Source organism: Corticium candelabrum, chromosome 12 (assembly GCF_963422355.1).
Source record: "Corticium candelabrum chromosome 12, ooCorCand1.1, whole genome shotgun sequence".
NCBI lineage: Eukaryota > Metazoa > Porifera > Homoscleromorpha > Homosclerophorida > Plakinidae > Corticium > Corticium candelabrum.
In genome coordinates this window covers 7346444-7367614 of record NC_085096.1, presented here as the reverse complement: position 1 = coordinate 7367614, position 21171 = coordinate 7346444, and the positions used below count along the sequence as shown (strand labels likewise).

Genomic DNA, 21171 nt, shown 5'->3' with positions numbered 1-21171 from the left:
CGTAAGTAGGGTGTATTTCAAGCAGAAGAACACGTGACTACAAACTAGACGTCCGTTAGCTTGTGTACCTAACTTATGAACATTGTCTTTCATCGATATATTTGCATAGTGAGTAGGTAGAGCGCACAAGAGCTTAGATCCTGCCATCTAGAAGAGATCAGCACATATAAATTATGACTACAGCTTCAGTAACCTTCTAGTCATCGCCGTTCTTTGTGAATAGAAACCTGATCTCTTGCTGAGTTGGAGTGGTTACATAAATACGTTTCCCATTGCGTCATGTGAAAGACACTCCTTATTGTTGACTTTGAAACCGGGGTTTCAAGATCCATGAAAAGCAATCATTTTTAGTTCAACAACGGAGGCAAATTTGGACGTGTAACTAACGTCATTCAGATTCTCTCGTCAAGACCTATTTTCAAAGCCTAGGTTTTTCCATGGGACTGCCCCTTTAAGGTTTTAGATTTGATGTTTAATTAAAGTGATCAAGACACTCGTGCAATTAACGCCTTTCAAACATAAATTTAAGTGAGAAATGTGTGCATGAACATTCAGCCACCTCTTGACCAATGTACAACTAACTGTGCACTTTGCAGTAAGCTACATGACTATCCACTCCATACTTATTTGTCGTTATGGCCCTCCATGATGGGCAAGTGGGGTCTTTACCCCTATCTGGGTGCCAACCAACCCAACAAGTGAGCCCAGCAGGGTACATGTTTCTGTGTAGTCCACACGGCGATCAATGACTAGCCAATTCGATATAGATTGCAGGTATTACGGTGACTGAGAACATTCGGACAGCACGCCTAGTGGATATCAATGACCACCACAAAAGCGCTGAATGTCATCGTCAATGGACCGTTTGCCAGACCACAGAAACTTCCCAACGACTGAAACGAGTCATAGTCTCATGGATAAAGCTAGAGAAACATGAGAAAGACAGACAAGTTTCATAACTTATAATTATTAGGTTATTATTATTATATCTGCGTCGCACACATAAACATGGTGCAAAATAAACATAAAGAAAGCCAAAAAAGACAAACCAGAAAAAGACAACATATATCTACAAAAGAATTAGCAAAAAGCGTGAAGTTACAGGTTCAACACTTCCACATCATACTCTGCCATTAACAGTCTACCAAACAACCGGGGAAGTTAAGTTCACGAGATGTCCAAATAATCTGAACATTGTAGGGCGTATCAATAGCTTGCATGACAACCTTGAAACATCCGCACACAGTCTAGTAAGTCTTTGATCTCAGCTCATCTTACAAGGCAGCGTTGACAACTGATCTATTCTCTGTTTTTTTTTGCGTGCTTTCCAACCTTAGAGAGATCTAGATACGCTTGCAGGAAGCCGAGCAAAACGGCCAAATGACGTTCATCCGCCGGTAGCTTTGACTATTTGTATTTCGCCCAACATACAGAGCGGAGCGAATCCTACCTACTTGGTTCTTGGATGTGCCTGCACTAGTGCTTTCTTCAGAACTTCTTGTCAAGGTGGAATCTTTTCTCGTTTGAAAGTGCAGGACGAAGTCAAAGTGACTGTGATCAAGGCGGTTTCTGGTCATTGACTCACGATGTAGTCATCGTACAAGGTGAGTGCTATTGGGATTTGTTGTAAAGCACGTGCAAGACTGTCGTTAGCACATACGTTTTAATGAGTAATCGGTTACTTTGGGGCTTGCTGGGTATGATTTTCGTGGGCTAATAGTATGTACTTGTTGTCAGTGGTCAAAGTAAGCGACATTATTTTGCTCCCTACATTTTGCTCATCTGATTTTCGTCTCTTTATCTGCAAGAATGCAGAGTAGAACAGGTGATCGGTCGCGCGTGTACTTCCCTAAGCCGTCAGGTCCCGCCAGCACCATGCAAACTACCATCATATCAAAGGCTATCAAGCAGGACTGATGACAGATGGCAGCCAGATTTGGGCCTGACTTGTGGTGTCAGGGTGGTGCTGCTTCATGTCATCTAGATATTGCATTTGTTTTCGCGAATTAGTGGACAATCGTTCGGACAATATGTGCAACATACGTGTAGAGGCTCTAACTTGAAGATGTTTGGCCGTGTAATGTGCACACTGCACCAATACACCTATGGTAACTTGAAAGCAGTACATGCATGTGTATGCACAGTATTGTGGTAGCATACAGTGTGTAACACCATAGTAATTACGTAATTAAGTGTATTGCTACGTTCCTTGAAAATAGTAAGTCTTAATTAACTAAAGTTGTGTGGGAAGATGGTTCAAAATGACTGAAAAATAATTTGGCTCATCCCTCTAGCAGTGTTCTCAGATCTCTCTCTGTGTATGTAGATGAAGCCACAATGGTCAAGAAGTGCCTCTTCCTTGTTGTCACCGGTACTAACTGGCAGCTTTCCCTGCTCTCACACAGATCAATATCTCTCCTATGCTTTAGGTATCTGCATGCTGTAATTACAACTGCGTATCATACTAGTTTGTTGCAATAGCCGTTTGTGCATACTTTACATGTCTTAGAAATATTCAAGCACAGTAACTGCCATATGTAGCCAGTCTAGGCCCTACGTACCGTCGACATCCATGTTTATGTGACTGGTTAAATTCCTCTAGCGCAGAACCCTTGGTATATCTGGAAGCAGTTGGTACAGAGTATTTGCACTTACACGTTGCAATACTTCTGTGAGGAAGTCTTGTATGTGTCCTCTTCTTGAGTTTGTGGCATAAAGAGGCAGTCACAACAACTGGGGCACCGGGGGCCTCATGTGCCGGTCAGATACTGGGGCTTTTGTTTGACTGGAACTACAATGTAGGGCAAAGCTCTGCCATGATAGGAATATGTGTGCATGGTTAATCAAGATCTACCTCTGTTATACAGATCATACTGCATGGGTATACGGGACCTGTTTGAACATAAATTCCATGGTTGTTTTGGTAGACTGTTAATAGCTTGCCACTACATATCACTGCCTCACATACCAAACTTTCTTACTAGAAAGCAAGACTGTCTGTTATCAGTCCAAGACTACAATGTAACAGAGTGCAATCATACTAAAAATTTTAAGCCAGGGTCTCTCCTTCCAAGGACAATATGAAATTATTACTACACGCAGTATGGCCATTTGTCCCAAGCTTGGTAGCAGCTAACAACTATCTTGTTGGCAGAGAACTTACACAAAAATCTACTTATCCTCAAAGATACTGTAAATGATAACTCGCGTGACAAAAACATGATGTAAAAAATTTGTATATATAATTATAATTGCTAAGACATATGTATGTACATATATAGCTATTTATTGGATATCATCCAAATTTTCTAGTACAAAGACATCAGATGAATGGATATACAGTAGTCTCCCTCTTGGGTGACCACCCTCGTAAGTGACCACCTCTTGTTTACGACCAGTTTGGCTTGGAACCGACGAAATTTGTATTGCTCGTAACCCTCTTCAGTGACTACGTGTCCCTGCCTTAAGCAACCACTTAGCATTGCCTGTCTCCACCACTGCACCAATACATCCGGGTATGTACAAAGAAAGGAGTGTAGTCACCAATCAACCACAGTACAGTAGCATGTGTGCGTACAGAAGTAGTCGAATGTTGTCTCAAAAACGTAAGATCCTAGCCCTTCATGAAAGGATAGCTGTGCTGGACAAGACAAAAGAAGGCCGTTCGTGTCGCTCAATCGCTGAAGATCTTGGCGTAAGTAAGACACAAATTCAAGAAATTGTAAGGAACAAAAAGAGCATTAGACAGCAATGGGAAACCGGAGGTCGAGCAGAGAGGAAGTACAGCAAGGTTAGAAAGTTGTGCTACAAAGACTTGGACAGAGTTGCTTGGGAGTGGTTCACTTCGGCGCAGGCAAAGAACATTCCAATAAGTGGCCACATGATCCAAGAACAAGCCCTAATGTATGCTGAGCAGTTGGGACACAGTTCCTTTTCTGGCTCTAATGGATGGTTGGATCGTTGGATGAAGCGACACAATGTTCGATTGGCGTGCCTTTCAGGTGAAGCAGCAGATGTGAACCCCACCGTTGTGGCTGATTGGCACCAAAAATTGGTGTCAATTTTGAGGGGTATGACTTGAATAATGTTTTTAATGCTGACGAGACAGGCCTCTTCTACAGAGCTCTGCCTAAGAGATCAATGGTTGTGGAAGGTGAGGAAGCCAAGGGTGGCAGAGACGCTAAGGAAAGAATAGCCGCTCTACTCGCATGCTCTGCTACAGGGGAGAAGTTGACACCACTACTTATTGGAAGATCTGCAAATCCTCGTTGCTCTAAAGGAGTCACAGCTTGTCTTCTGTCAGTTATGCAGCCAACAAAAAAGCATGGATGACAAGTCAACTGTTCGAGAACTGGTTGAACAAAGTGAACATCAAAATGAAGAGTGAAGAACGATCCATTTTGTTATTTGTGGACAACTGCACTGCTCATCCTGATGTTGTCAGAAGTAATGTCAAATTAGTCTTTTTACCACCTAATACCACTTCCAAACTTCAGCCATGTGATGCTGGAATAATACAAACTGTCAAGACGCATTATCGTAAACAGCTGCTTCGTCATGTCCTGTTCCACATAGATAAAGCCTCATGTGTATCAGAGTTGGCCAAAAAAGTTAATGTTCTTGATGCAATAGTTTGGCTGAGAAGTGCATGGGACAGAGTTCATCCATCAACCATCAGAAAATGCTTTGCTAAGTGCGGATTTGTTGAACCGGATGCAGTGGATGAAGGTGGTGCAACAGACTTACCAGAATCAGAGCAAGAAAATATGAGTCTTGAAATTGAACTCGAGTCTCTGGTGAATGCTGCTGGCACAACTTGGACCGAGTATGCCAATTGTGATCAAGATTTGACAACTACACGTATGTGAACTGAAGAGAAAGACTGGGAGGAAAATCTTCTCGAGTGAGTGTTACACCAAACAGTTCCCGAGTCAGACTCAGAGGAAGAGCTAGATGTCCATGACAGTCATGATAAATTATCTGCAAAGCAGCTGCTGTGTGCTTGTATAAACTTAGAAACTTAACAATAGTGCTGAATTATTGGAACTAATTTGCAAGAGCCAGGAAATTGTTGTCTGAATTCTTTGCAACAGATAGCCAGTGACATTGTTTTGCATAAAAATTGATCAGTTTTTCTTGTTAATTAATGAAACTTAGTGCATTATTCTTGTTGTTTGTATGTGTACAGCGCACTGTAGAAAACTAAATACAGTGTGTAGCACAAAACTTAATTAACGAGTTCAACAAAAACAGTTCCCCTGATGAGAGACCACCCCTTTTGAGAGACCACTTTGATGGAAACTTAGAGGTGGTTGTCCAAGAGGGGGACTACTGTAGTAAAGTACATGAAATGTCAGCTAAAACTCTAACTTAAGTAATTAATGTGAGCGTATTTTGTTTATCCAGGGAAACCTTCGGCAACACCGATCTTCCAGGCACCCTGCAGAAACTATATACACGAGCAAAAGAAGCTATACACAAATATTTACAACTAACACTAACACTAACAGTTATGCAATTAAGACTAATTAGGAAATGAGGAGCTGTCAAAATACTTTCTCAAGTTCTTTTTAAAACTGTTATAGCCTTCCACAGAACTTGGTCACGATAAAAGGAAGTCTGTTTGAGAGCGTTGGTTCTAGGGCGAGAGACACAGAGACCCCAAGAATCAGTCAGTCTAGTGACATGGGTGCACTTCTCCTTGCAAAATATAAGGTTAACCGGTACACCACACCCATACTGTGATGGGAGAAGACACCGGAAGATCCATTGGGCCAGCTGGATTGAATGACGAGTATTCCAACGACGACTATTCTTTGCAAGGAGGTCTAGACAACCAGTGGGCTGATCAGAGGCAAAACCCATGATCAAACGAAAAGCTGTCTTTTCCAGGTAGTCCAACTGATTTGGTATTCCATGAAATCCGTCTGATCAAATGACAGAGCCATAATCCACATGTGGTTAAATTACAGCTGTCCAGAAAGATTGTTTAGCTTCAATGGTAAGGCAACGACTGTACCTATGCAATGCACCTATCTTTTGAGAACATTTCTTGACAACTACATTAAAATGAACTTTCCAGCTTAGGTCTTCGTCAAACACTAATCCAAGGTACTGTACCGATTTAAGTAGGTACAATTCTGAACCGTCCACAAAAAGATGATATAAAGATGAATCACAGTGAGAGACTCTGGATGGCTTGAAGAGAATGAATTCTGATTTATTCCCATTTAATTTGAGGAAATTCACATCAAACCAGGATTTCAGTTTTTGCAGATCAAATTGAAGACGATTGGTAACATCTTGAGATAAGACTCCAGAATTAAATAGACATGTGTCATCCGCGTAAAGATGAATCTTACTCAAAGACACTTGCATCGGCAAATACCTTGTACAAAGAATAAACAGAAGAGGACCTAGCTTTGAACCTTGAGGAACACCTCCAAGGCATGGAGATTTATCAGAAAAACATTGGCTTTTCCTGACCACCTGAAATCGCATACATAGCTTTGCAACCAACTGAGAGCTCTAAATAGTGTAATTCTGTGCCAGTGAGCTAACGTTCCATTAGAAGACATAATTGGCTGTGACATAATACAGAAACTGATTAGTATTACTTAAAATTAGACATGAACCTCCACACTCAATAAGTTCCTTCAGGGTGATACTTAAAGGGGAAGTCCAACAAAAATCAACTTGACCTGTATTTGTAGATCTCACCGAGACAAATCGATTGGTGTAAGTTATTCCATCATGTTTGCTTCCAGAGCAAATTACCTTATTGTCGTGTGTAATGACGTGCGTTACTGCTTTACTTCCTGGTGAATTTTCAGCTCCGCCTATTGAATCGCTGGGATTGTTTGTGCCAGGCCTGTTGGAGCCTATGGCGCTGCTGGGGCCATGGCCCCATCACTTTCGAAACAAGGTGTAGTTTGACAAGGTGTTGATTTGCAGTACTTACGGTTGGGTATAACCAATCAAATAAGTAGTATATTGGCAATTACTTGTTTGGAGTGTGTCAGCGTATCTGTATATATGCAATGTATAAGATAAGCATTATGAAAGAAAAGTTTAGGAATTCGGGAGTCAGTCCATCTGTGGCAACTTTCACTCAAGCCTCGGAAGTCGTCTTCTCATGACTACTCATGAGCAGCATTGAGTAACATACGATGTCTCTGGGAGTCAAATGTCGGTTGACAGTGCTTCCCAGCCATGTGATCCTTTTAATTTCCACAGCGACAGGATACGGTTGTTCGAAGATCATTTCAACCACAATTGTTTATATGTTGACTATGAGTTAGAGTGTGTTCACACCGAGCCTAATCATGATTAGCGTAACACCATTCTAACGTCGTAGAAAGTAGTATTACAACCGTATTAGTGGCGTTAGTGGTTGCACGTGACTTTGGCATGTGAAATACTATACAAGAAGAGCATGTCGCCGATGTTTCTGATGTGGTGTTATATGTTTAAACGTACAAACGCAGCAACAACATGGTGACGAAAGTGCATGCAGATGTGTACTACGTGCCTGTGACAATTTCCTGCCGTCCCTGAAGGAGCTGTCAGAGAAACAAACAAAATGTTTCCCTTTTCAAGACCTAAAGCAATGGATTCGTCAAGACAATGCACACAAATTCTTGCCGGATATGACGGATGAAAACTGTCGAGGCTAATTACACTCACGTGCCAACGTGACTTACTAATCATAGTTAGCGGTGTGAACACTCTTGCGCTAATGTTGGCTTAATCATAGTTAGCCTAATCATAGTTGGTCCAGATGTCGGTGTGAACATGTTCTTAGATATTGTACATCTCAAATTCAATTAACATTATATAGCTTAAGTTAAGCCGCTTTCTGTCCTAATAAGATCTATATTAAGAACAGAAATCAAAATTGAAATTACCACTTAAAAGTTCCTTCTAACGGGCCTGTTGTGGACAACAGCTATGGATATATCAAGAATGCAAAACCTGAACACGAAGATATTATGAAGATCTATACTGCTTTGTCGTTAGTAGTTTACGAAACCAATCTGTGGTTAGAGCTGTTTTTCTGTCAGACTTTCTAGCGACATTCTACATCACTACGGCTTACCTCAAGAACATGCTTTTGATAGAGTAAATGTTCGTTGTTGGTCTTTCCATATCCAAAGACAGACTTTCAGAATGCCGTCTAGTCTTGGCTACAAAGAACATTACTAATTTCACATCTGGGCTGCTAATGTTTGTTTGCCCAGACTAGTAAAATGGCACTATCTTGCATTATTTGCAGGAAAAGTCGAAGTGAACACAAAATCAGTCTGCTTCATTTTTATTCAAAGACTACCAATGTTTTCCCCAATGGCTGGTTCGGCTTTGTCTCACTAATGACAATATAAAAAAGACAGATAGAGTGTGCTCAGATCATTTACCCCAGACTCTCTTGATACAAATTGGAAGAGGATCAAGAGACTGAAGTCTACTGCGCTACCGTCTGCTATAGGTGCATGCAATCAAAAAAGAAAAAGGAAGTGTACAAAAAAGCTCGAGAACACACAGGTTGGTCTACATCTATACTAACTGCAGTCAGATGAAAAAGGTAGATAAAACATTTCTTAGTCAATTTCAATAACACATACAGCTCAGTGTTCTCGCCAGTACCAGGTCACTACCGTCAAAATGGCAGTTAGGAGAGGGAAGGGACGTTTGGAGTGGGGAAAACAGCATTTATTGAAGGTTGGGACAGAATTGGAAAGCCCTAGCATGCATAGTGTGGGATCACAGATCTAAAGACATTAGTGGTCTTGATGGTCCCAAAGTTGCTACAAAACAATACATATTCTCATGTCAGACATCTGGTAATCTTAGGGAGTGCATGGTCTCCTTGTTGGTGTTTGATAAATTTCTGTTGACCTTTCACACAAGAAGTGCTATTGAGTGACTGTGGTTGCAGCAGGTGTTCTACTAATTACTGTTTATCTTTAATCTCATGTGAGGTCAGCTCAGTTTTAAGTCAACTTGTCATTGTAATAATGTACTGTATTATCTGTCTGTCTGTTTGTATTATGTTACATCTGATTCTAATACAACTAGAGAACAGATAAAGTAATTTTATGATGTCATTACCAAATATGTCAACATCAAACATTTGATGGCGTCATTAATGACGTCATTATATTTAATGCCGTCATTATATTTAATGACGTCGTATTGACAGTTGGAAAAATCCTGGCTAGAACACTGCCTGAGCTGTACTGTACCTGTAGTGAAAACAAAGACAATTCTTTAAACATTTGTCTTCTTGTCAACCATTGCATTCACAGATGTTTGATCTGCAATTGATCTAAAAAATACTGGAACCCACAGCATGTTTGAAATACAATTCCAATTCTTATTCTTCCGTTTATCATTGTTCATCTTGAAACACTGCCTGGTTTGAATTGTAGGCCACAGCAAGATGTGTTCCATCAGCCATTGTATCTCTTGACCATCCTTAGAATGAGCTCATGCCTGTTGGTAAGACTGAAAAAGAGTAAACGGCAGTGGAATTATGGTAGTTGACAATAAAGATACCGAAGTGGAATGTTGTCCCTACTCCAATGATGAATTTGTCGTGACAGTCTGTAACTCTCAATAAGTGGAACTCAGTATGCTATCAGCAATACTAAGAAGGCAACAAGAGGCATTGGAACGCAGTATGGTTTGCATGATGCTTCTAGTGGAATGACAAGAGAATTTTGGAATGCAGTATTAATGTTGGATGATATTCAGTATGACCAGGTTGATCTTCTGCCGAGCCAAACTGATTGGACAACTACAGATTTTGCAGCAGATCCCTGGTATACATCCTCACCTGTCGCCAGGTCAAGATCAGCAGACATAAGTACCAGCACGTTACATTTTTACGTATCCTTGGATAATCAATCAGTTTGTGAAGTAGTTTTATTTCCAGATAGTAAAGATCAGTCATTCAAACCCAGTGACACAACTGATGCAACTGCTACTACAGACAGCTCAGTGTCCGAATATGATGAAAATTGACCTTTCACCGATAATAGACAGCAAATAGATTGTCATTGGATAGTGCCTTCAAAAGCTATTCAAGTGGTGTATGCAATGCAAAACTGGTTATTGCTTTCATCAGTGCCAGTCTAGTTCATGCTTGTCTATTACAACTAATAGATGTAGCTGCCAATTTCAGCCACCAGTAAATACCATGTGGTAATGTGGCGGCAGGTATGTACCGTAGTTTTATCAGCGGCTGTCTTGTTTTCTGGCACTACTTTCAATCAATTCTCAAAGTTATCCTCTATAGAAAACCTTCAAATATTTTCCAATAGTGAATTACCTTATCCAAGATCGGTACTTGTTTTCTGTTGTGACTGACACATGAAAAGCTCATCAAGAAACGGATCAGGTATGTGCTGAAGAACAGACTTTGTGGCTGTCAGGTGATGGAAGATATGACAGTCCAGATCACTCTGCAAAGTATTGTACATCTTCATTGATAGACCAAAACTCTGGTAATATTCTGGATTTTCAACTTAAATGTTCAAGTTTCAAATGTTGAAAACTCTGGAAGCATGGAGAAGATTGGCTTTGAAAGGGCCATGGCAAGATGGGAAGAGAAAGGATTCCAATGTAAAGTTTTGAAGTACCCATACATTGATCATCAGTTTAATGTTTGGTACTTGACAAAAAAACATCTCAAAGAAACTAAGGGAAAGAAAAGTAGACTTCACAGTACACCATATTATACATACATAGTAAATGAGCACACATGGGATGATGACACATGGAATGATACACATGGTATACTTGACAATAAAACTACTATTACAGTACTAAGCTAAACACATGGCACTACATGTGCTCATCTACCACTTTCTTCTACAAACCAGAGAAAGAAGACACGACTAAGGAAAAGGTCATCTGCTCATAAAGCATTGACATGAGTGGTACTAGACAAGCGATTGCTCAATGACGTAGGAAGAGTAAATCTGATTTACCACACTGGTGAGTACAGGTATACCATTCTGCTATGACAAAATATTGCCCAAAATGTGAGCAATTCCCTTTTAAAAAGATGTGGGCACCTTCTTTTGCTTAGCAGCTCTTGAGCACAACAAGAACACAAACAGAAAACAAGCTACGACATCAGAAGGACAAAAGAAGTACAAGCTTGAGCATAGGAAAGCAAACAAAGACTGAACAATTAAACCCATCTATGAAACAAAAGACAACAGCTATGTGATAGATATGATCCATGATGTGATTGAGAAGAGAAACTCTGAAAGTAGCCCAGTCAACATAGCTCCAAACATAGCAAGAACAGAAAAGCCAACAAAAACTAATGCTATCGAACAGAGCCAAAGTCGAAAGCAGATTAGTGACTATAGTTAAAGCCTTTATGTATAGGTGTCATCTGTTCATCTTGCTAAGTAACTTAATTCCTTTTGTTGAATGCAATATAAATCCCATTCTCTTCAGGGAATCTGCTGTGAATAGCTGTCACCACACCAGCTGGAATAACTAACCCAACACCTTTCTTCAGATTTTCATGAAACCAGTACGTAAACTGGTTATGCCGTCAATCGCAGTAATCTGAGAGTTTAATTAAATAGTTAATTATAGAATGTAACAGAAATTATTTCTGCAGAACCTAGAGAAGTTGGAAGCTCAGTAATGATGTCTCCTCGTACATCGACCATCGAAACTGCCGTAAGAAGAACTTCTTCATTGAGGCAAACAGACAGACTGCAAGCGATACATTCCAGACCCTGTAGTTTCCAGTGCAATCTGTCCACATCCTGACAGCAAAGACACTCTGCTCCACTTGGCATATTTTCATACTTTCCACAAGTGCACCAGTCCAAATTTTCCTACCCAGTCTGCTACGTTCACGCCATCTCCTGCCTCATCTTCGCGTCCCTGCTATCCCCTTCAGAGTCAGTGCTGGAAGGATACACCGTTGCACCATGCTCTGGCTCAAAACTATGTCAGTTATCGCTGCCTAAACTATGTCAGTTATCGCTGCCTCTGCTTGTGCTATCTAGTCCCTTGAAAAGACGAGAACTTTGCACAGAATTATGGAAATGCACAGGAACGCACGAAAGCACACGGTCCTGGATATCTTATTAGCAACGTTCTCTGTAGCCTACTACAGATATGGCAAGACCAACGATGAACACTTACTCTATCAAAAGCATGTTCTTGAGGTAGTGATGTAGAATATCGCTAAAAGGTCTGACAGAAAAGCAGCTCTATTTTACTGCAAAGAGGACCTACTAATGACAAAACAGTAGATCTTCATAATCTCTTCACTTTCAGGTTCTGCATTCTTGATATATCTGTAGCTATTGTCCACAATCGCAACGATTCAGTGTCAGCAGGCGGAGCCTAATTCACTAGGAAGTAGAGCAGTAATGCATGCACATTACACACAACAATAATGTAGTCTGTTCTCCATAACGGAAGCAAAGATGGCAGCGTAGCTCTCTCAGCAAGACCTAGAAATAGAGGTCAAGTTGATGCTTGTTGGACTTCTCCTCAGGATGATGCTGGCACTAGAACTTCACGTTGGACAAGATTCCAAAGCAAACTCTTCACTGTAAACCACTATAGCTACTGACTCTGTACCCTCAAGTATACACATATTTTGAAGCATCCCATATATCTTACCATCAGAGAAGTTACATAAATCGCACCTCCTTAATTGCTGCTAAACAGAATCTCCTAACCCAAACAAATCTGTGGATAGCATAATTACAAACACCTTAAGAATATCTTTTATTAGAAATTAGACAATAGATACTTCTCCCTCTAATCGCCTGCAATTAAGCTAAACAATAATTTTTGACTGCTGCAACAATTAATGTGCAATAACATGAGTAACAAGATACTTTCGTATAACAAAGACACATTGCTGTCGCTATAAATCTCATACTAACAACATGTAGTACCTGTTTCTCCTGTTGGTAGTCCTCATTGCCACTGCTTCCATCCTCGTCAGACAGCTCATTTGGATCCTCAATATCTGGGTTATTTTCAATCTCATTTAATGCTTCCAGAAAACCCTTGTTCTTCAATGGCTTGTTGTATTTAGTCTTATGGTCTTCAAATGAAAATAACTCCTTGCCTGACAAGTAACCACTACCAAAATACAAAAATTGCAATTAATTAACTACCAACTGCTAGCCTCATGACCAGGCTCGCTGTGTTGAGACTCGAATACTCAAGAAAGCTGAAAGTGCAGTGAGACCGGTCACAAGGCTAAGCAACTGCTACATGTCACTAAAAGCATATAATAGTAACAAACAAGCACTGAATGACTGCAGTCTATTATCTCAGACTGACAAACTTTACACAGAATGTGCATTTAGCATACACATGTTACACTGTCAACATATATAATTTACAAATGGATTTTGACAAACAAATTGTTCTACTGTCATAAGATGATGATAAATTCTCCACTTGTACAACACCTAATTATAACAGTATAAACTCTGCAAAATGTTTCTAACAAAACCTAGTGTACTTGGACAAACAGATAGACTAGCAAACATGCAAGCAGAAAGAAAGACAGACACACATAAAGACAGACTGTTAATCTATTCATCCTCCACAAGTGCATCTACAGCCTCTGCTATCACATTACAATGCTCAAATTATAATGCCACAGCAGCAAAAACTAATAAAGCTTATCAAGTACTGTGTACTACCATATCACAGTTGATAGCATCCAATAACAGAAAATAAAAATTAATTAGACCTTTAGACTTCAAAGCTCAAACTCCAGCTGTTTACATGCTGGGGAAAACTAAGCCTTGTGGTAAACTGCAACAACTATACATCAGAGTTCTAGCAATGACTATTGACCATTTAATTAATCCATTAATTAATAAACTCATTGACACATTAGTTCTTTGTCTGTAACTGGCCATATATATATATATATATATATATATATACAAGCCATGTAGCCCGTTCTTTGCCCGGGCCAATTAATTAAGTTAATTAACACAATTCCAGCGTCTATAGACTCTTGGGGCATAATAAAATTCGGTTATCTAAGCGGAGACACCCATGGACGACGATAAAGTGGATATCTGTCATTGGAGCATTGAGTTTCATGGCAGAAATTCTTTGGAAAATGCTTGGAGCAGTAGTTGTCAACCATCCAAGGCGAATTTTTGTTGAGAGGTCCGCATGGTCCGTGGATCATGCTGGCCATGACAATTTTGATAAACTTTCTGATAATCCCGTTTAATTAAACATACTTACATACATACATACATACATACATGTGGACATACATATAGACAGACAGACAGACAGATACTTTAGAAAATAAATACTTTATAGATAAACCTGATAAACCTGACAAGTCACATCTAAAGTCGCAGCTATTTCAACATGCCCGTGGAACGTCGTCACTTCAAAATGTTGCTGTCGTTGCATGGAACAGGTGCAGCGAACGTGAATGTCCGTATACAAACCACAGGCTAAAAGACTTTGTTAGTGAGATGTCAGAGTCAATACGCATATATAGTTGTTATCGTTTCAAGATGGCGCCCAGGAAGCGCATTACACTTTATAAGCATAGCAGCTAAAGAAAAATTAGCGTTTGCAGGTGGTAAAATTCCCAAAATTGTAAAGTTATTGCGGTAATCAAGTTATATGTTTATTGCTTGCAAGTGGAGAGCATATCTTCAGACCAAATATACCATGAAACATCTGCTAGGTTGAGGAGCAATGATATGAATCAGAACTTTTTCACCAGCGAGTAAATGCTGTTTCCACATTGTATATGAACCTATTGACGTGTATATTAAAGATTATATACTCGAGATAATGCAGATGGATTCTTTTAGACTTTATATTGAAGTACCTGTTTGTATACTACGTTTTTCGTTGATCAAGTTTCACCGCATATAAAAAGATATATATTACTTGAGACTCGGCTGCATCCAACGTAGCACTGCCCGTGACTGAAGCATGGTTCTTGCAGATGTAGTCCAGCAACTTTCAAAGTTTGTCCTTGTGACTTGTTAATAGTCATTCCCATGCAGAGTTTGACAGGAAATTGCAGCCTAGTAAGCTGAAATGGTAAACTGGTGTCTGACGGTGTGATTGATAGCATTGGTAGAAAAAGTTGCTGTCCTTTTTGTGGTCCGGTGGCAACGACCGTTTCAAGGCATTTTTCCATCATCCTTTTGAGAATAAGTCTTGTTCTGTTTAATTTGCCCAAAGTCAAGTTGCGAACTACCATTAGAAGCATTCCGACTGTTAAATCAAGTCTATGTGGCGGTAGTCCGGCAGGTTGAAGGAAATAAAGAAATTCGACTGAATAAAGAGTTGCTTTGTCGACGTCGTTCACACTGTCAACTGATAGATAAGCTTTGGCTTCTCCTGGAAATTGTTGTAAAAGCTTTGAGTTGATGTCATTAGCAGATTCGTTGAGAGAAGCTAAAATAGCTCGTTCCATAAGCCAGTTGCTATCTTAGTAGTAGACAGAGAGCGCTTTTTGGGAGGCATTTTGACAGTGTACAGGCGGGTTTGCTGTAATGACAACTTTTTGTTGCACTTTAGCCAAAACAACAGAGCATTTGTGACGCCACAATAAATGTGCGACGTCACACTAGGTGACACAACAATGAGTAGGCATAGGATGACATCAAGAAGTACAGATGAATGCCAGCAACGCCTAGGTATAGGACACAGACTACCGAAAATGTCACCAGTTGCTATTCCAAACCGAGAAAAGGCCGCATGCTAAAGGAGAAGTGAGGAAGTGCAGCAGTTTGCGAGCGCATAGGGAACAAACTTTTTGTGACGTCACAATTTAAAAAAACCCACCAACACAAAGCAAAGTACAGGGTAATGGCCACCGCAAAGAGCACCAGTTGCTTTACGAAAGTAGAGAAGGTTATGTGCTAAAGGAGGAGTGGGAAGGAATAGCAGTTTGCAAGCAATTACAAAACAAAATTCAAAATGGCTGCACCCATGGGCCTACTTTCCTTTATATATATATATATATATATATATATATATATATATATATATATATATATGTATGCATAATAATATTGAACAAATGTTGAATTATTTTAACTACATAAACACCATCAATCCACCCTCAATTGAGTGCAGCGTTGTCAAGCGTTGCTTTTTGTCATCAAATTGTCAACTCATACACGAAACTATCTAAACTTGGTACTATAGCTACAGAGCCAACAGCTACTCCCCAGATTCTAAAATGATCATGACACAAGACGAAGACACGACCTCTACCAATTCTTAAATCCACTAAAGCATACACGTACCAATTACTGCATGACATCACTAAATTCTGTAATAACACAATACTAATCAATTACCAAGAACTGCCTACAGAAACTTCAATGAACAAAAATTACTTGCCTAATAAATTATTTCATTACATTTCATGAGTGCCAAAGAAAAACACTTTGAACTTCTTGTTTTTCTTGCTTTCTTCGTCAGGTTTTCTGTCCACCTGCTCAAAGCAATAAGTGCCTAGTTAGAACTCGAACAAACAAAAATCCTACTTAATTAACATACCCTTGCTGGCCAGTGAGGGTAACCTTTCATCTTTGCCCACACCAAATCTCCCGTCTGAAAATCCATGCTATTCAGCAGTAACAGATAGCACAAGCACTGCTACCCACTTCTACAACCCTAGTAATACGCATGCGTAGACCACGCTACCCGATACGGGTCTTGGCGACGTCATAGCCATGCGACGCCTAATGTTTCTTTACTCTTCCTAGTCTAGGGACGAAGAAAATTTGCAACGAGTATTCACTTTAATTTGTGTAGTAACAAATTTAGGGAGCAGTTGAGGCTGCTGTACTGTAGTAGTCTACGCCAGTGGTTGAGCATGGAACGTAGGCTCATCATCAGAAGTCGGAGACATCTTCATTTTTCATTTTCATCTACGTACGCTGGCAAGTAAATACTGTGTGGTACAGTATCAATATACTGCTCTACGGCTCTGTAAGTCTCGCGTGACCAGACCGTATCGCCGCGATTTGGAATGCAGCAGCCAATCCAAGTATGCATAACTCTTCTTATTTTTTAAAATTCTACAGACTAAGATATTATTATAAATTAATCATATGACTACAAATTGCTTGTACACCACATGCACAATTGCAAACATATCTCATTTCAAACGCTTCATATACCTAGTCATTGCACCCAGGTTGAAGTTCTTGGCCAAGATCTTGGGCAAATTGCTTGCTGGTTTCTTGCCACAAGATCATGAAAGATATTGATAGTCATGCACGACCTTAGCTGGTACGCATCCGGTCCAAGAAAGTATATGCATGCAAGAAATTTCAAGTTCACAAGGATGTAAGAAATTGGAGAAATCTTGACATATCTTGTAGCCATATATAGTGTATAACTTTCTGCTATATCTATGCCAAACCTTATAGCTAGTTTACATATTTCTAAATACAAGCTAGCACAGCTACAAATACTGTAGAATCAACTAGCCTCGGGCAGTGTGGATTCCACTCCTGGATAAGACCTTATTCGATTCAGGAACTTGTGTTTATTGCCCACGTGACCGAGTCGTTCTAGTAGCATGTCTGTAAATGTCTGCTGCATAAATGGTTTACCCTGAAAGAAGAAATTTGTGCGGGAGAAAAATTGTGCTTTTTCTAGAAACATCACTACTTGTGTAGAATTAATTTGTGTGACAATAAGGCCGACCCATCTACTTTGTGCGCAATGGACAAATATATGTGGAATTTATTTTGTGTGATGGGCTTGTGATCGCACAAAATCGCACTCATTTTGCTCCCACACAAATTTCTTCTTTCAGAGTATATTAGTAGTACATAATTATTGAGACTCTTCCAGTTTCGTACAGTTGCCAAAAATTGCATAAATTTAGAATATATAAACGAACCAAATAGTGAGAAACACATGCCATACATACAAAAGCATCTATCCTGAGTCAGTACGCAGCTGAGTTAGATCATCGTCATCAGGTATATGTTTAGGATTGGAATGGTGGTTGGAGGCTGCACCAGGAGAAGGCACCAGCTGGCAAGTCTAGAAGAACGAAAGATCGAGTTTCTCACTAGCAGAAACGTACGCTAGTGACTAGCTGGCCTGCCAACTCACCGGACCTGATTCCAATAGAAAATTTATGGAGTTGAATGAAACGTGAAGTAGAGAAGAAGCCACCAAAGAACAAGACGGAACTGGAAGACGAGATACTAAACGTGTGTGAGAGTCTTAGGCAATGTAGATCCAAAACTATATTTATGTCTGTTTTTTGCAAACAGTAGAGGTCGTACTAAATATTGATAGTGCAAATTTGTCATTGCATGGTCTCACTCTTGCATAGTTTTTAGACATTGTTCTTGAATACCAGGCAAATCTAGAAAATCATCTATCCTACTCTACTCTGGTACTAATCTATCAATGGGGCAAACTGTACATTGATCCTGTTGCAGTTGCACAGATGCAGAAAATGCATCTTCACCTTGAATTCTTGTTACTACAGGACTGCTTGCATGAAGGCCTTACTAAAATATTTACAAGAAGAACAAAAGGTGATCTAACATAAAGAAATATTTAGAGATGGCTTTACTAACTTGGAGATAAAGAATGCTTGACATCCCATTCGCCATTGAAGATGCTAAATATATTATGTACAAAAGAGCAATATACTCAGAAGATCTGTACCAATTGGTGTAGGTACTTAATTTAAAAAATTAGTACTTACATGATGTTGATAGGCTGGTGTTGCTACATATCCCACTTCCGATGTTGACCGTCAATAAATAGGGACAATAGGGCCGTATAACTGCCTGGAGCTACTTGTAGTGATTAAAGTCAATTAAAATTATAACACTCACCTAGACATGCTAGCTATACCTGATGTCAGTTGTCTGTACCAATTCAACAAAGGATATTTTGCAGTTTGAACTTGCTGCTACTTTCTCATAGGGGTTGAAGTATAGATATGGCTAGATAACAAATAACACATTACATGTCACAATTAATCAGCAGTTTTCATCCATGCAACCACATCTTGACAGCCAATTAACTGGCTTAATTAATTACATTGATCTTCAGATTTCTCAAACATGCCCTTCTCCTCTGTGTCTAGACATATTAGATCAGGGTTATTTGATTCTTATCTCAAGGACTTCTAGAAAATAACTTTAAAAAAATCAGTACATATAGTAAGCACCAATAATCTTTCATGCATATTAGAGACCTTCTTCAACAGGTTCCTTGAATGTAGGACACGAATATGTATGCAGTCACATTACTAGCATGCCTACAATTAAAGTAACTGACAATCAAAATTATGCATGTTTTAATGAATTAACGTAATAACAGTATCACCTTGAATGAGTGTCTCCCTCAAGAGAATCATTCACTGTCATTTCCCACTGTTTGGTTAATTTAAGGGTTCAAGGGCTCTCTTCATAGCCTCTTTGGTTCCTACATAAATTGGAATGAGATATTACAAGTAACGGCACACAATTGTTCGCTAGCTGTTGTATGATATAGAGATGTCTCGATCATGAACAGTATGTGTGCGACTTTGCATGGTTGCAGACATATTCCTCTGCTTCAGATAGCCCTGAGTTATTTTGGGAAATAACAGTTTCGTGAGTATTGATTCAATTGCACGATCCACAGCAAATCAGAGACTTATATGCCCTAACGCTGTCAACATATGCAGCTAGTGTTTCTTCTTTTGTGAGACATGTACAATACTATTGAGATTTGATGTTGTAAAATTGAAGCTATATGATCACCATCTCCTGCCCCTTTTAAAACTGCTTCAAAAATGTATACAAAATATATACTCAAGAGACCTACTTCAAATTCTAGAAACAAAGTTGAACATTAGTTTAATGATAACGCTCAATGCCATGTACACTCATTAGTGTTGCTAGCAAATGTTGTTACATTCCATGTAAATGTTCACAGTGCACATGTAGAACATTTATGACAATATGTAAAATCGATGTGTTCATTTATTTATCTGTTCCCATGTGCCCTGGCAGTAGCAACTGTTAGTGCGGCAAAAACTTAGTTATCCATCAACTGCACAAACGTAATTATACACAACACCGTTGATATTGGTTTTGCAAGCTATTTTTCAAGCTATAAATTTGTGTTCCTTGTGGGTTAAAATGCAACTTGCCCCACCATTGCTTCCTAATTAAAAGCAATCATAAATATACTAAGAACAAATCTGAAGGGCGTTTAAAGAATGAAACAAAAATTGAAACAAAAATTGAAACATCAAGACATCAGATGTGTAGAAAACATTAGTCAGCAGGTCAAACCTTTCCACTTGAGGTGGTTTGAATAGCATCATTCACCATTTGATTGACAGTTCATACAACTTAGTCTTGATTAAAAAAATTTGGTTCAGCAAGTCTAAAACGATGTTTTGTACTACATACAAAGGCAATTTAATACCAAGCATAAATTGGTAGCTTTTTGCGCTAGCTGCTGGCTCCGCCTTTGCTCGCTAATGGCAATCTTTAGTAACCAAGTTGGGTATCCGGGCACTATCTCAGAGCAAACCCGACAGATGTACGTTAAGAACGTTTAGAAACATAAACACTGACTTCAAGTTCGTCTTCCAAATTCCAAATGAAGCATGCGATCAGATCACGTAGGTAATCACATTCCAGGAAATGGTCTCTGTTGTTTCCGTCTCTCCAAGAACGGCGGAAACCGTTGTACTACTTTCAGACTGTACAGACTGACCTTCTTTTCGTGCAGTGTAATCCGTTCGGGAAATTTGGCGTTTTGTGAGATTCTTTGGCGCTAAAGGCAATGGACGCTGTCGTCGATCGTGTTCTAACAGTTCACGTACACAGGAACACTTTCCGCGAACTCCCTCGATCACCGGACCTCGCTATTTCGGCTGCGCACTAAAGCTGCGCAGTTCTCCGAAGTGTTTCTTTAATTAATTAAGTTAAAGTAACATGAGTTATTACTCTACACTTTTGGTTATACAGTGTACAGTCTACCATTATGCGCCATAATCAACAAATGGCTTCAAAAGTAGAACCAGTTTCCCAATATTGTGTTACATTGTTGTTAGCATAATGAAACAGCTGTCTCTCACTTCCCTTTTCTCCCTTTACTTAAGTTAGCAAAGTCAACTACATT

At 39.6% G+C, this 21171-nt stretch overlaps 3 protein-coding genes and 1 long non-coding RNA gene across 11 annotated transcripts; 2 read left to right on the top strand and 2 right to left on the bottom strand.

The window, feature by feature from the left end:
- Positions 1-3589: 3589 nt before the first annotated feature.
- On the top strand, positions 3590-4332 carry LOC134187703 (tigger transposable element-derived protein 6-like). Its single transcript, XM_062655856.1, has 2 exons — positions 3590-4015; positions 4069-4332. Exons 1-2 carry the CDS (start codon positions 3590-3592, stop codon positions 4330-4332), a joined length of 690 nt encoding a protein of 229 aa, XP_062511840.1.
- LOC134187702 (tigger transposable element-derived protein 6-like) lies at positions 4329-4868 on the top strand. Its single transcript, XM_062655855.1, has one exon. It carries the CDS (start codon positions 4329-4331, stop codon positions 4866-4868), a length of 540 nt encoding a protein of 179 aa, XP_062511839.1.
- A 7950-nt stretch (positions 4869-12818) lies between these two features.
- On the bottom strand, positions 12819-16765 carry LOC134187701 (hepatoma-derived growth factor-like). Its single transcript, XM_062655854.1, has 3 exons — positions 16567-16765; positions 16428-16501; positions 12819-13134 (listed from the first exon to the last, which is right to left on the bottom strand). The coding sequence occupies exons 1-3, from the start codon at positions 16630-16632 to the stop codon at positions 12819-12821; spliced, it is 456 nt and encodes a 151-aa protein (XP_062511838.1). The 5' UTR covers positions 16633-16765.
- A 1140-nt stretch (positions 16766-17905) lies between these two features.
- LOC134187835 (uncharacterized) lies at positions 17906-20900 on the bottom strand. Of its 8 annotated transcripts, none has more exons than XR_009971174.1 (6): positions 19378-20608; positions 19090-19309; positions 18901-18992; positions 18749-18842; positions 18618-18661; positions 17906-18548 (listed from the first exon to the last, which is right to left on the bottom strand). It is a non-coding gene; the product is annotated as an uncharacterized LOC134187835 (long non-coding RNA). The 8 variants fall into 8 exon arrangements; XR_009971173.1 differs by having other exon boundaries at positions 18749-18839; XR_009971175.1 differs by lacking the exon at positions 19090-19309 and adding an exon at positions 20764-20887 and having other exon boundaries at positions 17908-18548; positions 19378-19476.
- Between the last annotated feature and the right edge of the window lie 271 nt (positions 20901-21171).

What these genes read in the sequence shown, in the direction of transcription:
- LOC134187701 (XM_062655854.1), bottom strand. Translation starts at nt 16,632, where the DNA reads ATGGATTTTCAGACGGGAGATTTGGTGTGGGCAAAGATGAAAGGTTAC. An exon ending in ACCCTCACTGGCCAGCAAGG is followed by an intron (nt 16,502 to 16,566) that starts GTATGTTAATTA and finishes TGCTTTGAGCAG; the next exon opens with GTGGACAGAAAACCTGACGA. An exon ending in TTCTTTGGCACTCATGAAAT is followed by an intron (nt 13,135 to 16,427) that starts GTAATGAAATAA and finishes GTATTTTGGTAG; the next exon opens with TGGTTACTTGTCAGGCAAGG.
- LOC134187703 (XM_062655856.1), top strand. Translation starts at nt 3,590, where the DNA reads ATGTTGTCTCAAAAACGTAAGATCCTAGCCCTTCATGAAAGGATAGCT. An exon ending in TTTCAGGTGAAGCAGCAGAT is followed by an intron (nt 4,016 to 4,068) that starts GTGAACCCCACC and finishes GTCAATTTTGAG; the next exon opens with GGGTATGACTTGAATAATGT.
- LOC134187702 (XM_062655855.1), top strand. Translation starts at nt 4,329, where the DNA reads ATGACAAGTCAACTGTTCGAGAACTGGTTGAACAAAGTGAACATCAAA.